Genomic DNA, 16,562 nt, shown 5'->3' on the forward strand with positions numbered 1-16,562 from the left:
GTGAGTGAGTGAGTGGGTGGGTGGGTGAGTGAGTGAGTGAGTGGGTGGGTGGGTGGGTGAGTGAGTGAGTGGGTGGGTGGGTGAGTGGGTAGGTGGGTGAGTGAGTGAGTGAGTGGGTGGGTGGGTGAGTGAGTGAGTGGGTGGGTGGGTGAGTGGGTGGGTGGGTGAGTGAGTGAGTGGGTGGGTGGGTGAGTGGGTGGGTGGGTGAGTGAGTGAGTGGGTGGGTGGGTGAGTGAGTGGGTGGGTGGGTGAGTGGGTGAGTGGGTGGGTGAGTGGGTGGGTGGGGGAGTGGGTGAGTGGCTGGGTGGGTGAGTGGGTGGGTGAGTGAGTGAGTGAGCGGGTGGGTGAGTGGGTGGGTGAGTGGGTGGGTGGGTGGGTGGGTGGGTGGGTGGGTGGGTGAGTGAGTGAGTGAGTGGGTGGGTGAGTGGGTTGGTGGGTGGGTAGGTGAGTGGGTGAGTGAGTGAGTGAGTGGGTGGGTGAGTGAGTGAGTGGGTGGGTGGGTGAGTGCGATGGTGGGTGGGTGAGTGCGATGGTGAGTGAATGGGTGAGTGAGTCTGTGGGTAGGTGAGTGGGTAAGTGAGTGGGTGGGTGAGCGTGGGTGGAGATGGTGGCTGAGTGAATGACAGCACTTGCCCCAACATCCTGTCCGAGGCCATAGTGGAGTGGTAGGGTGGATCTTTGTCTTTGTCGAGCACGTGCTGCTGAGAGCATCGTCATGTCGTCCGACTGCGCGAGACGACGACGACTTGGACAGAGAAGAAGGGCTTTATCTAGCAGCGAATAGACCATGGCTGCTCGTACTACCAAAGCTGCTGCTACTGCTCATGCCGACGATGATGACACTGGTCAACACACTTTTCTGGCATAAGGTATTCCAACGGTTTTAAGGTAATTTTTGGTTTTTGACATATCAAATATTGCATTTTCAATTTAACACGTGGCAGGCTTTCGCGACCAATATTATTCATAATCAACGTTTTTGTGGGTTTAGATCGCGTTATTTATAAATGTGTCGTAACCCTCCACCACCCGACACAGCCGATCAGTAAAAAAGTGTCACGTTGACAAAAGACAAAATAGTTCACTGCTTTAGCCCCACCAGTGTGTTGAAGCGTGAAACCACAACATTTACAATTTGAGTTGTACGACGTTTCGCTGGTAATTGCATCCAGCATCATCGGGCAATTCGCCAGAATGGTGAGGCTCAGCTGCTGCTCTATATAAGAACGGGAGACAGAGCAGAGCCTCTCACCATTCTGGCGAATTGCCCGATGATGCTGGATGCAATTACCAGCGAAACGTCGTACTCAAAAATTGTAAATGTTGTGGTTTCACGCTTCAACACACCCGTGTGGGGCTAAAGCAGTGAACTATTTTGTCTTTTGTCAAAGTGACACTTTTTTACTGATTGGCCGTGTCGGGTGGTGGAGGGTTACGACACATTTATAAATAACGCGGCGATCTAAACCCAAAAACGTTGATTATGAATTGCATTTTCAATAAAAACTGCAGAAGAAAATATTAAATAAACGTGGATATCTACATAAAATGATATTATAAACACACTATCCTAAAAATACAGCACCATATTTTAACACTAAAGCAGTCACTGACTCGCAACAACTTGCAATAAGTGACAGAGTTAATTTCTGGTAAAATCAATGAAAATGGGGTATGCCGATAGCATAAAAATGAGATGTGATAGAGCAAATCTGAGATCAGATTTGGAATCAGCACCCTGAAATTAGTCTAGAACAGCGGCAAAAGTCCAGGCCAGAATTCTTTGTTTGTTGACCAGTGTAATCGTAGTAGGTTTTAACCCTTTTAAACTGGTACAAAACTGACACCTTTATTCAAGGCATCATGTTTGCAATAACCACAACACAAGTAGTCACAAAAGCAAACAAAAAGAAGCAACTCTGATAATGATAATGATATGCACTGTCCTTGAAGTTGATTGGTCCACACCCGAGACGGCTTTCTTTAGAGCCTAGTGCCCCATTGGTGTTGGACCAGATGACACCAGAAGGCGTACAACTCAAACACAGTGCAATGTCAGAGTATTGAGAGCTCGGGGTAAGCATTTACACTATGAGACATCTCCTTTACCAGTGGCAAAATATTGCAGTAAGTTTTTACCCCTTTAAACTGGTACAAAACACCAGAAGGCGTACAACTCAGTGTAATCGTCGATTTGAAGCTTTCGTGACTGCAAGGATTCATATTCTTACCGAAAAAAACCTAAGAATATCAGCGTAATCGTGTCGATGGGTGCGATTCGGGGGTGGTGATGATCTCAATGTAGAAGAACCGGTTTGTGCACCTCAGCCCGTCACTGCATGCGGAAGCGATGCTCAGGTGAGATGAGGCATCAGCGCAGGTGACGACCACTCGTCTCCACGTCCGTCCCGTGTCGCCCGATGCAGGTGATGTCGTTCGCCTGCTCGCCTGTGTCCGTGGGCTTCCTCCTCCACCTTCTCCTTATTCATATTGTTAGGTTGTTTTTCGGTAAAGTCACGTAGGTAAAAAAAATTAAATTAACATAAAATAAAATAAAAATCACGACGTTTCGGAGGCAACACAAGCTTCCGTCTTCAGGTGGAACCGTCACAGCCACGCTTGCTGTATCAAGTAAATTAAAGATTTCGATTTAAAGTTTTCGTGACTGCACGGATTCATCTTCTTGGTTCTTTCGGTAAAGTCATCACGTAGAAGGGAAATGATAAAATAATAAAAATAAAACAAAATAAAATTACTCTGTCTACTTGACAGACTTGTTCTCCACCTGCAGACGGCTGCTTGCGTTGTGGCCTAAACGTCGTGAGAATTATTTTATTATGTTTTATTTTTATTATTTTATCTCTTCCCTTCCACGTGACTTTACCGAAAGAACCAAGAAGATGAATGAGAGGATGAACCATTACAGGCCCCCTTTTTATTATTATGGTAAGGTGCGGTGCGGCTTGAGACTACGGCTAGTCTACATAACAAAGTACTGAGCCTTTGTTATGTAGACTGGCTGAGAAGGGGGGAGGGTGCCTGAGTTGTTAAAGTACAACTGCTGCTAATGGGACCGATCCTCTGCCATGAAGATGGTGCTGCTACTCGCTAACTGCACTTGCCCCTATAGTCTGTTGAGGCTACACGGGGGGTCTTTGTGTGTGAATAGGTGCTGCTACTCGCTAACTGCACTTGCCCCAACAGTCTGTTGAGGCTACACGGGGTGTCTTTGTCTTTGTGCGCTCATAGGCGCTGCTACTCGCTAACTGCACTTGCCCCTATAGTCTGTTGAGGCTACACGGGGGACCTTTGTCTTTGTGCGTTCATAGGTGCTGCTACTCGCTAGCAGCACTTTCCCCTCCAGTCTGTTGAGGCTACACGGGGGATCTTTGTCTTTGTGTGTTCATAGTTGATGCTACTCGCTAGCAGCACTTTCCCCTATAGTCTGTTGAGGCTACACGGGGGATCTTTGTCTTTGTGTCTGGTGTGTGGGTCTAAGTCTAATGGTGATTATATGGGCTCTATGGAATTGATGTTATGGTTATATATGCATGCCTTTGCGAGTCTACGGGTATCTTTATCTTCGTAATTCTTTGAGTAATTACTTCATTCTGAGGATTTCTCAAAGGTCAGAGGGGGGGGGGCACAGAAAAGAGATGTTAGCTACCTCGCCTAGTATACAGGAGGTCGTGGGTTCGATCCCGACCCTGACGCCTGCTGCTGTATATTTGGAGTTTGCGTGTCTCTCTCTCTCATCATCATCATCACGGTGGCTAGGAGATGTTAACTACCTCGCCTGGTGTGCAGGAGGTCGTGGGTTCGATCCCGACCCTGACGCCTGCTGTGTATTTGGAGTTTGCGTGTCTCCCTCTCATCATCATCATCACGGTGGCTAGGAGATGTTAACTACCTCGCCTGGTGTACAGGAGGTCGTGGGTTCGATCCCGACCCTGACGCCTGCTGCTGTATATTTGGAATTTGCGTCTCTCTCTCTCTCTCATCACCATCATCACGGTGGCTAGGAGATGTTAACTACCTCGCCTGTTCTACAGGAGGTCGTGGGTTCGATCCCGACCCTGACGCCTGCTGCTGTATATTTGGAGTTTGCGTGTCTCTCTCTCTCATCATCATCATCACGGTGGCTAGGAGATGTTAACTACCTCGCCTGGTGTGCAGGAGGTCGTGGGTTCGATCCCGACCCTGACGCCTGCTGCTGTATATTTGAAGTTTGCGTGTCTCTCTCTCATCATCATCACGGTGGCTAGGAGACGTTAACTACCTCGCCTGTTCTACAGGAGGTCGTGGGTTCGATCCCGAACCTGACGCCTGCTGCTGTATATTTGAAGTTTGCGTGTCTCTCTCTCATCATCATCACGGTGGCTAGGAGATGTTAACTACCTCGCCTGTTCTACAGGAGGTCGTGGGTTCGATCCCGAACCTGACGCCTGCTGCTGTATATTTGAAGTTTGCGTGTCTCTCTCTCATCATCATCACGGTGGCTAGGAGATGTTAACTACCTCGCCTGTTCTACAGGAGGTCGTGGGTTCGATCCCGAACCTGACGCCTGCTGCTGTATATTTGAAGTTTGCGTGTCTCTCTCTCATCATCATCACGGTGGCTAGGAGATGTTAACCACCTCGCCTGTTCTACAGGAGGTCGTGGGTTCGATCCCGAACCTGACGCCTGCTGCTGTATATTTGAAGTTTGCGTGTCTCTCTCTCATCATCATCACGGTGGCTAGGAGACGTTAACTACCTCGCCTGTTCTACAGGAGGTCGTGGGTTCGATCCCGAACCTGACGCCTGCTGCTGTATATTTGAAGTTTGCGTGTCTCTCTCTCATCATCATCACGGTGGCTAGGAGATGTTAACTACCTCGCCTGGTGTGCAGGAGGTCGTGGGTTTTATCCCGAACCTGACGCCTGCTGCTGTATATTTGAAGTTTGCGTGTCTCTCTCTCATCATCATCACGGTGGCTAGGAGATGTTAACTACCTCGCCTGGTGTGCAGGAGGTCGTGGGTTTTATCCCAACCCTGACGCCTGCTGCTGTATATTTGGAGTTTGCGTGTCTCTCTCCCAGTGATCGTGTGGATTTTTCTCCAGTTCCTCCGGGTTTTCCCTCCACGTTTCTAATCGGCGTCACGCGTTATGATGATGATTGCGATGATGATGATGATGATGATAGCGATGATGATGATGATAGCGATGATGATGATGATAGCGATGATGATGATGATGATAGCAATGATGATGATGTTAGCAATGATGATGATGATAGCGATGGTGATGATGATAGCGATGATGATGATGATGATAGCGATGATAGCGATGATGATGATAGCGATGATGACGATGATGATAGCGATGATGACGATGATAATGATAGCGATGATGATGATGATGACAGTGATGATGATAGCGATGATGATGATGATGACAGTGATGATGATGACGATGATGATGACGATGATGATGACGATGATGATGACGATGACAGTGATGATGATAGCGATGATGATGACGATGATAGCGGTGATGATAGCCGCTTGGTTCAGCTGTTATTTGCCATGGCCAGGTGGCTTGTGAGAAAGAGTTCAGTGGGGGCTGTACCTGGTTCCAATTTTAGTTTTTTTATGTTTAAAATGATGAAACAATAGGAGTATATTTGACCCGTTCTGGCAGTCAAACAGGAGGCGCTAACATGTCCAAACACCAAAATAGATACACTTTCTCAAGGCATCGTAGATCTATTTAATAAATAAACAAAAATCTTTCTACGTGACTTTACCGAAAGAACTAAATAGTGATTCTTGCACTCACGAAAGCTTCGAATCTCGTTTAAAAGAAAAAAAACATTTGTAGAGTTTCTAATTTAAACTGGTAATGTTAAATCTGACACACCGCCATAAATGACGTCACGCACCTAGTGGGGGGGGGGGGGTCAGACATTTGTAACGGGGGGGGGGGGGGGGTTGAGAAATGTGACGTCACATCAAAACGCGCAACTTTAAATAATATAGACAACACGTTCCACTTGATTAAATAGACTTTCTAACAAATGTTTTCTCCTACAACATCGCCACATTAAATACGCACTACGATGACAATGGTTTAAAGCGATTTGAAGCATGTTTTATTTTTTTTTATGGAGGGGAGGGCAGAGTTTTGTGATTATTTCGGTAAAGTCACGTAGGTATAACCCCTAACCGTCACATCAAAATGCGCAACTTTAAATAAATATAGAATTGTTCTAACAACACTAATTGTTCTAACAACACTAATTGTTCTAACAACACTAATTGTTATAGCAACACTAATTGTTCTAACAACACTAATTGTTATAACAACACTAATTGTTATAGCAACACTAATTGTTATAGCAACACTAATTGTTCTAACAACACTAATTGTTCTAACAACACTAATTGTTATAACAACACTAATTGTTATAACAACACTAATTGTTATAGCAACACTAATTGTTCTAACAACACTAATTGTTATAACAACCACTAATTGTTATAACAACACTCCTACAACATCAGAGTGCAGCGCCACATTAAATACGCGCTACAATGACAATAGTTTAAAGCGATTTGAAGCATGTTTCATTTTCAAAATTGAAATATGTTTTTTTTGGGGGGGGGGGGAGGGGCAGAGTTTTGTGACGTCATATTACGAGGGGGGGGGGGGTCAAAAATCGTCCTAAATCGCGTGACGTCATTTATGGACGGCCCCAAGGGGACGCCAGGTCTTCTGTGTCTCCACGTGTCTATATTTAGCACGACGTCACCGCGTCTCCGGTGTCAGCCACCCTCTTCCGTATCACCTGCCTACCTGCCTGGCAACACAGGTGTGCGATGGAGGCCTGCTGGCAGGTGTGAGGCATACCTGTAGGTGTGTGTACAGGTGTGTACAGGTGTGTCTGTGAGCACTTGCCCCTACAGTCTGTTAAGGCTATACGGGAGACCTTTGTCTTTGTACAGGTATGTACAGGTGTTCATAGGTGCTCGCTAACAGCACTTGCCCCTACAGTCGGTTAAGGCTATACGGGGGATCTTTGTCTTTGTACAGGTGTGTACAGGTGTTCATAGGTGCTCGCTAACAGCACTTACCCCTACAGTCGGTTAAGGCTACACGGGGGATCTTTGTCTTTGTACAGGTGTGTACAGGTGTGTCTGTGAGCACTTGCCCCTACAGTTTGTTAAGGCTATACGGGGGGTCTTTGTCTTTGTACAGGTGTGGACAGGTGTTCATAGGTGCTCGCTAACAGCACTTGCCCCTACAGTCTGTTAAGGCTATACGGGGGATCTTTGTCTTTGTACAGGTGTGTACAGGTGTTCATAGGTGCTCGCTAACAGCACTTGCCCCTACAGTCTGTTAAGGCTATACGGGGGGTCTTTGTCTTTGTACAGGTGTGTACAGGTGTGTACAGGTGTGTCTGTGAGCACTTGCCCCTACAGTCTGTTAAGGCTATACGGGGGGTCTTTGTCTTTGTACAGGTGTGTACAGGTGTGTACAGGTGTGTCTGTGAGCACTTGCCCCTACAGTCTGTTAAGGCTATACGGGGGATCTTTGTCTTTGTACAGGTGTGTAAAGGTGTGTCTGTGAGCACTTGCCCCTACAGTCTGTTAAGGCTATACGGGGGATCTTTGTCTTTGTACAGGTGTGTGCAGGTGTCTCTGTGAGCGCTTGCCCCTACAGTCTGTTAAGGCTATACGGGGGATCTTTGTCTTTGTTTTTGTACAGGTGTGTCTGTGAGCACTTGCCCCTACAGTCTGTTAAGGCTATACGGGGGATCTTTGTCTTTGTACAGGTGTGTACAGGTGTTCATAGGTGCTCGCTAACAGCACTTGCCCCTACAGTCTGTTAAGGCTACACGGGGGATCTTTGTCTGTGAGTGAGTGTATTTAGGGGTAGTGTAGCGGTTAGCGCGCTGCGCTATGAACCTGGCGACCCGGGTTCGATTCCCGCTCACGGCAAACACCAGTGACGGTCCTGGGCCTCCCCTAGGTCGACTCAGCCTCAAATGAGTACCTGGTGCGGTGTGTAAACATCGCCGCTAGGGAGACAAAGGCGGTCGGGCGTGGTGCTGGCCACCCACCCCCTCGTGTACCGTTCCAGCCTTCATAGGTGCTCGCTAACAGCACTTGCCCCTACAGTCTGTTGAAGCTATACGGGGGATCTTTATCTTTGTGTGTGGTGGTGGTGTGTGTGTGTGGTGGAGTGTGTGTATGGAGTGTGTGTGGTGTCTGTCTGTGTGTGTGGTGTCTGTCTGTGTGTGTGGTGTCTGTCTGTGTGTGTGGTGGTGTATGTGTGTGTGGTGTCTGTGTGTGGTATGTGTGGTGGTGTGTGTGGTGGTGTGTGTGTTGTGGTGTGTGTGTGTGGAGTGTGTGTGTGTGGAGTGTGTGTGTGTGGAGTGTGTGTGTGTGGTGGTGTGTGTGGTGTGAGTGGTGTGTGTGTGGTGGTGTGTGTGGTGGTGTGAGTGGTGTGTGTGTGGTGGTGTGAGTGGTGTGTGTGTGGTGTGTGGTGGTGTGTGGTGTGGTGTGTGTGGTGTGGTGTGGTATCTGTGTGTGTGTGTCTGTGTGTGTGTATTTGTTATCTAGCAGTAGATTGTATTTGAGATGTGTTTGGGACGGCTTTGCCTGTGGGTCCAACTCTTTCGGTAAAGTCACGTAGGTATAACCCCTAATCCCTAATAATACATTTTTTAAAATATAAAATAAGGGGGGTCAGACATTTGTGACGATGTGTGACGAGGGGGAGCGGGGTTTCAGAAATGTGAGGTCACATCAAAATGCGCAACTTTAAATAAATATAGAATTGTTATAACAACACTAATTGTTATAACAACACTAATTGATGTTGTAGGAGTGTTGTTATAACAGAGTGCAGCGCCACATTAAATACGCACTACAATGACAATAGTTTAAAGCGGTTAGAAGCATGTTTTATTTTTTAAACATGGAAATTTTTTTTTTTGGGGGGGGGGGGCAGAGCTTTGTGACGTCATATTTAAAGAGGGGGGCGATCAAAAAGTGTTCAAAATCGCGTGACATCATTTATGGACGGGCCATAATCGAAAACACAATTTGGGCACGTGAGTACACCTACTGCTACGAATTTCGATTTAAAGCTTCTTTCGTGACTGCAGGGATTCATCTTCGTGGTTCTTTCGGTAAAGTCATCACGTAGAAGGGAAATAATAAAATAATAATAATAAAATTATTCTCACGACGTTTCGGCCACAACGCAAGCAGCCGTCCTCAGGTGAAGAACAGGTCTGTCGGAAAGACAGCGTCTGAATGAACAGGGCTGTCGGAAAGACAGCGTCTGAATGAACAGGTCTGTCGGAAAGACAGCGTCTGAATGAACAGGTCTGTCGGAAAGACAGCGTCTGAATGAACAGGGCTGTCGGAAGACAGCGTCTGAATGAACAGGTCTGTCGGAAAGACAGCGTCTGAATGAACAGGTCTGTCGGAAAGACAGCGTCTGAATGAACAGGTCTGTCGGAAAGACAGCGTCTGAATGAACAGGTCTGTCGGAAAGACAGCGTCTGAATGAACAGGTCTGTCGGAAAGACAGCGTCTGAATGAACAGGTCTGTCGGAAAGACAGCGTCTGAATGAACAGGGCTGTCGGAAAGACAGCGTCTGAATGAACAGGTCTGTCGGAAAGACAGCGTCTGAATGAACAGGTCTGTCGGAAAGACAGCGTCTGAATGAACAGGTCTGTCGGAAGACAGCGTCTGAATGAACAGGGCTGTCGGAAAGACAGCGTCTGAATGAACAGGTCTGTCGGAAAGACAGCGTCTGAATGAACAGGTCTGTCGGAAAGACAGCGTCTGAATGAACAGGTCTGTCGGAAAGACAGCGTCTGAATGAACAGGTCTGTCGGAAAGACAGCGTCTGAATGAACAGGTCTGTCGGAAAGACAGCGTCTGAATGAACAGGTCTGTCGGAAAGACAGCGTCTGAATGATGAACAGGTCTGTCGGAAAGACAGCGTCTGAATGAACGGGTCTGTCGGAAAGACAGCGTCTGAATGAACAGGTCTGTCGGAAAGACAGCGTCTGAATGAACAGGTCTGTCGGAAAGACAGCGTCTGAATGAACAGGTCTGTCGGAAAGACAGCGTCTGAATGAACAGGTCTGTCGGAAAGACAGCGTCTGAATGAACAGGTCTGTCGGAAAGACAGCGTCTGAATGAACAGGTCTGTCGGAAAGACAGCGTCTGAATGAACAGGTCTGTCGGAAAGACAGCGTCTGAATGAACAGGTCTGTCGGAAAGACAGCGTCTGAATGAACAGGTCTGTCGGAAAGACAGCGTCTGAATGAACAGGTCTGTCGGAAAGACAGCGTCTGAATGAACAGGGCTGTCGGAAGACAGCGTCTGAATGAACAGGTCTGTCGGAAAGACAGCGTCTGAATGAACAGGTCTGTCGGAAAGACAGCGTCTGAATGAACAGGTCTGTCGGAAAGACAGCGTCTGAATGAACAGGTATGTCGGAAAGACAGCGTCTGAATGAACAGGTCTGTCGGAAAGACAGCGTCTGAATGAACAGGTCTGTCGGAAAAACAGCGTCTGAATGAACAGGTCTGTCGGAAAGACAGCGTCTGAATGAACAGGTCTGTCGGAAAGACAGCGTCTGAATGAACAGGGCTGTCGGAAGACAGCGTCTGAATGAACAGGTCTGTCGGAAAGACAGCGTCTGAATGAACAGGTCTGTCGGAAAGACAGCGTCTGAATGAACAGGTCTGTCGGAAAGACAGCGTCTGAATGTTCAGACGCTGTCTTTCCGACAGACCTGTTCTTCACCTGAGGACGGCTGCTTGCGTTGTGGCCGAAACGTCGTGAGAATTATCTTATCATGTTTTATTTTTATTATTTTATTATTTCCCTTCTCCGTGATGACTTTACCGAAAGAACCAAGAAGGTGAATCCCTGCAGTCAAGAAAGAAGCTTTAAATCGAAACCTCAACAGACTTGTTTGGGGGGCACGTGGGAATCATCGTCTCTGTGGGGAGCGGTGGTGCAGCGGTTGGCGCACCGTGCTACAAACCCGTTGAGCAGAGTTCGATTCCCGTGTTGGGCCCCCCCTCCCCCAGGGTCGACTCAGCCTCAAATGAGTACCTGGTGTGATGTGTAACCATCGCTACTCGGTAGACAAAGGCGGCTTAGCCGTGATGCTGGCCACCCACCCCCTCGTGTGCCGTGCCGGCCTTCATAGGTGGCTACTCGCTGACAGCACTTGCCCCTACATGTTTGTGAAGGCTATACGGGGGATCTTTGTGCGAGTGAGTGGGTGAGAAACTTGGTGGGTCAGTGACAGACCGAGTGGGTGAGTGTGTTAGTGGGTGGGTGAGTGAGTGGATTAGCGGGTTTGGTGGGTGGGTGGGTGAGTGGGTCGGTAGATGGGTGGGTGGGTGCATGTGTGTGGGTCAGTGTGTGGGTGAATGACAGACCGAGTGGGTGAGGTGTGTTAGTGGGTTTGGTGGGTGGGTGAGTGACAGACCGAGTGGGTGAGTGTGTTAGCGGGTTGGTGAGTGAGTGGGTTAGCCGGTATGGTGGGTGGGTGAGTGGGTTAGTGGGTTTGGTGGGTGGGTGGGTGAGTGAGTGAGTGTGTGAGTAAGTAAATGAGTGGGTGGGTAAGTGAGTGTGTCGGTAGGTGGGTGAATGAGTGAGTGGATCAGTGTGTGGGTGAGTAACAAACTGAGAGTGTTAGTGGGTGAGTGAGTTGGTTAGTGGGTTTGGTGGGTGGGTGGGTGAGTGAGTGAGTGAGAAACTTAGTGGATCAGTGACAAACTGAGTGGGTGAGTGAGTGAGTGAGAAACTTAGTGGATCAGTGACAAACTGAGTGGGTGAGTGAGTGAGAAACTTAGTGGATCAGTGACAAACTGAGTGGGTGAGTGAGTGAGTGAGAAACTTAGTGGATCAGTGACAGAGTGGGTGAGTGTGTTAGTGGGTTTGGTGAGTGAGTAGGTGAGTGAGTGGGTGAGTGATAAACTTAGTGGATCAGTGACAGAGTGGGTGAGTGTGTCGGTAGGTGGGTGAATGAGTGAGTGGATCAGTGTGTGGGTGAGTAACAAACTGAGAGTGTTAGTGGGTGAGTGAGTTGGTTAGTGAGTTTGGTGGGCGGGTGAGTGTGTGAGTGAGTGAGTGGGTGGGTAACTTAGTGGATCAGTGACAAACTGAGTGGGTGAGTGTGTTAGTGAGTGAGTGACTGAGTGAGTGGCTCAAAAGGTGGGTGGCTGAGTGGGTGGGTGGGTGAGTGAGTAAATGAGTGGGTGGGCAAGTGAGTGGGGTGGGTGGGTGGGCGAGTCGTTAAACGTTTTATCACCACGTGGGCATTCCATTTGATTGGCCGTGCCGTGTGGTGGACGGACTTACGACACAAATTCTACCAGATCGTCGCCCCCTCTCGTCGCCGAGCCCGGCGAAAGTGACGGATGTTGTTGTTGTTGTTTGTTGTTGTTGTTTGTGTACAGGGACCAAGTTGAACTGGTCGTCCCGGCTGAGGATTTAAATTTTTTTAGCGATGTCTCTCCTGACAAAAGGTGAGCAGCCGATGGGTAAACGTGCACTCTGTGTGTACAGCACTTTACACTGTACATTGTGTGTGTCCTCGACTTACATTTGACTGTTTAACGCGTAGGCTTTCGCGACCAATATTATTCATAATCAACGTTTTTGTGGGTTTAGATCGCCGCGTTATTTATAAATGTCTCGTAACCCTCCACCACCCGACACGGCCAATCAGTAAAAAAAGTGTCACGTTGACAAAAGACAAATAGTTCACTGCTTTAGCCCCACACGGGTGTGTTGAAGTGTGAAACCACAACATTTACAATTTGAGTTGTACGACGTTTCGCTGGTAATTGCATCCAGCATCATCGGGCAATTCGCCGGAATACATTCTGGTAGGCTAAAGCAGTGAACTTTTTGTCTTTTAGATTTGAAGCTTTCGTGACTGCAAGGATTCATATTCTTAGGTTTTTAAATCCTTTATATTAAGTTCGCTTGCTTGCGTGCTTGCGTGCTTGCTTGCTTGCTTACGACCGTGCAAATCTTTCGGTCGTTTTTTAAACCACTTCCCGTGATCCAATCGAGCTGACATTTTGCACACAGACTCGTTGTGCGAGACAATTAATTTTCGTGAAAAAATGTTTCCAAAATTTTACACTGTTTAGGGAAATTTTTTTAAATATTTAATTACCAATTTCTTAATGCTGGCAGACAATCATCTGACCCATAGGTGGCAGCCATCTCAAGCCAGAGGACGAGAGGACTCTAGCCACCACGCATATAAAGGATTTAGAGTGAAAAACTTTGTTTTTACAGGTTAATTTTTTTCGGAAAAGTCACGTAGGTAAAAAATTAAGTAAATTCACTTGATACAGCTGTCGGGCTGTGATGGTTCCACCTGAAGACGGAAGCTTGTGTTGCCTCCGAAACGTCGTGATTTTTATTTTATTTTTATTTTACTTTTATTAATTTTATTTTTTTACCTACATGATGACTTTACCGAACAAACCTAAGAATAATTGTCTTTTGTCAACGTGACACTTCTTTTTTACTGATTGGCCGTGTCGGGTGGTGGAGGGTTACGACACATTTATAAATAACGCGATCTAAACCCAAAAACGTTGATTATGAAGAACATTTGCCTTACGAACACTCAACTTACAACAGCCCGCACTTACGAACGCTCGCGCTCACGGGAAACCATCTTCCATGAGCCATATATTTTTTATTTATTTTAAACACCGACACAAAGCGTCAACTCGCACACCTGCCAAATTGTTGTAATAGGTTTTTACCCTTTCAACTGGTACAAAAACTGACACCTTTATACAAGGCATCATGTTTGCAATAACCACAACACAAGCAGTCAAAATGCAAACAAAAAGAAACAACTCTGATGATGATAATGATATGCACTGTCCTTGAAGTTGATTGGTCCACACCCGAGACAGCTTTTCTTAGAGCCTAGTCTCACATGGTGTTGGACCAGATGACGCCAAAAGGCGTACAACTCAAAGACAGCGCACTATCAGAGTATTGAGAGCTCGGGGTAAGCATTTACACTATGAGACATCTCCTTTACCAGTGGCAAAATATAGTAATAGGTTTTTACCCTTTCAACTGGTACAAAAACTGACACCTTTATACAATCAACTGCAAGGGCAGTGCATATCATTATCATCATCAGAGTTGTTTCTTTTTGTTTGCATTTTGACTGCTTGTGTTGTGGTTATTGCAAACACGATGCCTTGTATAAAGGTGTCAGTTTTTGCACCAGTTGAAAGGGTAAAAACCTACTGCTATATTTTGCCACTGCTAAAGGAGATGTCTCATAGTGCCAAATTGTTGTTGTTCAGCGGAGCGATCAGATCATTCGCGAGGTGCAGTGAGTCTGCCTCGCGCTGGGAGGGAGTGTTTGCGTGTGCGTGTGTGAAAGTGTGTTTGCGTGTGCGTGTGTGTGTGAAAGTGTGTTTGCGTGTGCGTGTGTGTGTGAAAGTGTGTTTGCGTGTGCGTGTGTGTGTGAAAGTGTGTTTGCGTGTGCGTGTGTGAAAGTGTGTTTGCGTGTGTGTGTGTGAAAGTGTGTGTGTGTGAAAGTGTGTGTGTGTGAAAGTGTGTGTGTGAAAGTGTGTGTGTGTAAAAGTGTGTTTGTGTGTGAAAGTGTGTGTGTGTGTGTAAAAGTGCGTGTGTGTGTGTGTAAAAGTGTGTGTGTGTGTGTAAAAGTGCGTGTGTGTGTGTGTGTGTAAAAGTGTGTTTGCGCGTGCGTGTGTGTGTGTAAAAGTGTGTTTGTGTGTAAAAGTGTGTTTGTGTGTGAAAGTGTGTGTGTGTGTGTGTAAAAGTGCGTGTGTGTGTGTGTAAAAGTGTGTGTGAAAGTGTGTGTGTGTGTAAAAGTGTGTGTGTGTAAAAGTGTGTGTAAAAGTGTGTTTGTGTGTGAAAGTGTGTTTGTGTGTGTGTGTGAAGATGTGTGTGTGTGGGGGGAGCGGTGGTGTAGCGGTTAGCGCGCTACGCTACAAACCTGGCGACCCGAGTTAGATTCCCGCTCACGGCCAACATCAGTGACAATTATCTGAACCGGTCCTAGGCCTCCCCTTAGGTCGACTCAGCCTCAAATGAGTACCTGGTGTAGCGGTGTGTAGTAAACATCGCCACTGGGGAGACAAAGGCGGCCGGGCGTGGTGCTGGCCACCCACCCCCTCGTGTGCCGTGCCGGCCTTCATAGGTGCCACTCGCTAACAGCACTTGCCCCTACAGTCTGTTCAGGCTATACGGGGGATCTTTGTCTTTTTGTGTGTGTAAAAGTGTGTGTGTGAAAATGTGTGTGTGTGTGAAGGTGTTTAACAGCAGAGGTGTCACTCTGAATCAGTTGAGCGGCAATATCTTGTCATAGGTTGCGTAACGCTGTGTGGAAGCTACCTGGTCTGTCGCTCCGCACGAAGCTTCAGGTCTTCTCGGCCACGGTCATTCCCTCCCTTCTCTACGCTTGCGAAACGTGGACTCCCCTAATGGAGCATCTGCACCGGTTAGAAACATTTAGGCTGGCCTGCCTACGATCCATCCTGGGTTTAACCAGGTTGGATTGTGTGAGGAGCTCAGAAATCCTTGAAAGATCTGGGCAAAGTCCCATTGGTGAGCTCTTCCGGAAGGCAAGGCTGCGTTGGCTGGGTCATGTAGCCCGCATGCCCAGCCACCGCATGCCTAAACAGCTTTTGTTCGGCCGGATCGAGGGGGCTAAACGGGCGCGGCACGGGCTAGAGAAGAGATGGAGTGATGTGGTACAGGAGGACGTGGAGCTGAGTGGACTTGCCGATGACTGGTACCAGCGGTGTCAAGATCGGCCTCAGTGGAGGAGGCTCGTGAAGGACGCTACTGGGCAGTTGGAGGGAGTCGCCCTCCAACAACAACGGAGGGCGGAGGAGCGACGCTCACAACAACGAGCGGAGCGCCGGGTGGCTAAAGCACAACAAGTTGGTACAGTAGGGGGCACAGGTGGTGCATCAGTCATCTCAGTCAGTCGACCCGTGGCACTTGCTGGGTCTGCCCCGTGACCTCCTGCCAGCGGGCGTTCGACACTTCACGTGGTAGCCTCAAGGTGCACGTGGCCTGGCACAAGCGTCGTGGTGACGTCACCGCCACTTAGTGGTGAATGGCGATTGTTGTTGTTGTGGTGGAGTGGTCAAATAAGTAAATAAGTGATGAGCCGGTTGTACTCTGTGTGTAGTCTAGGCACGTGTGTGTACTGTGTGTGTACTCTGTGTTTTGTGTGTGTACTGTGTGTGTACTCTGTGTATTGTGTGTGTACTGTGTGTGTACTCTGCATGTGTACTGTGTGATATTGTGTGTGTACTCTGTGTGTGTACTGTGTGTACTGTGTGTACTCTGCGTGTACTCTGCGCGTACTGTGTGTGTACTACTCTGTGTGTACTCTGTGTGTAGTCTGTGTGTACTGTGTGTACTGTGTGTGTACTGTGTGTACTGTGTGTACTGTGTGTGTACTGTGTGTACTGTGTGTACTCTGCATGTACTCTGCGTGTATGTACTCTGCG

The 16,562-nt window shown here is 47.7% G+C and overlaps 1 protein-coding gene across 1 annotated transcript in view; it reads left to right on the top strand.

Annotated features, from left to right (window-relative positions):
• The first annotated feature begins 16,535 nt into the window (after positions 1 to 16,535).
• The window catches only part of LOC133358582 (vacuolar protein sorting-associated protein 26B-like), a 27,299-nt gene continuing 27,272 nt past the window's right edge, over positions 16,536 to 16,562 (top strand). Inside the window, exon 1 of the mRNA XM_061576949.1 lies at positions 16,536 to 16,548. Coding sequence (XP_061432933.1) covers positions 16,536 to 16,548 — 13 coding nt within the window. The remainder of the gene's footprint in view (positions 16,549 to 16,562) is intronic.

Source organism: Lethenteron reissneri, chromosome 62 (genome assembly GCF_015708825.2).
Source record: "Lethenteron reissneri isolate LAM-NWPU_2019-01 chromosome 62, ASM1570882v1, whole genome shotgun sequence".
In the NCBI taxonomy this organism is placed as follows: Eukaryota; Metazoa; Chordata; class Hyperoartia; order Petromyzontiformes; family Petromyzontidae; genus Lethenteron; species Lethenteron reissneri.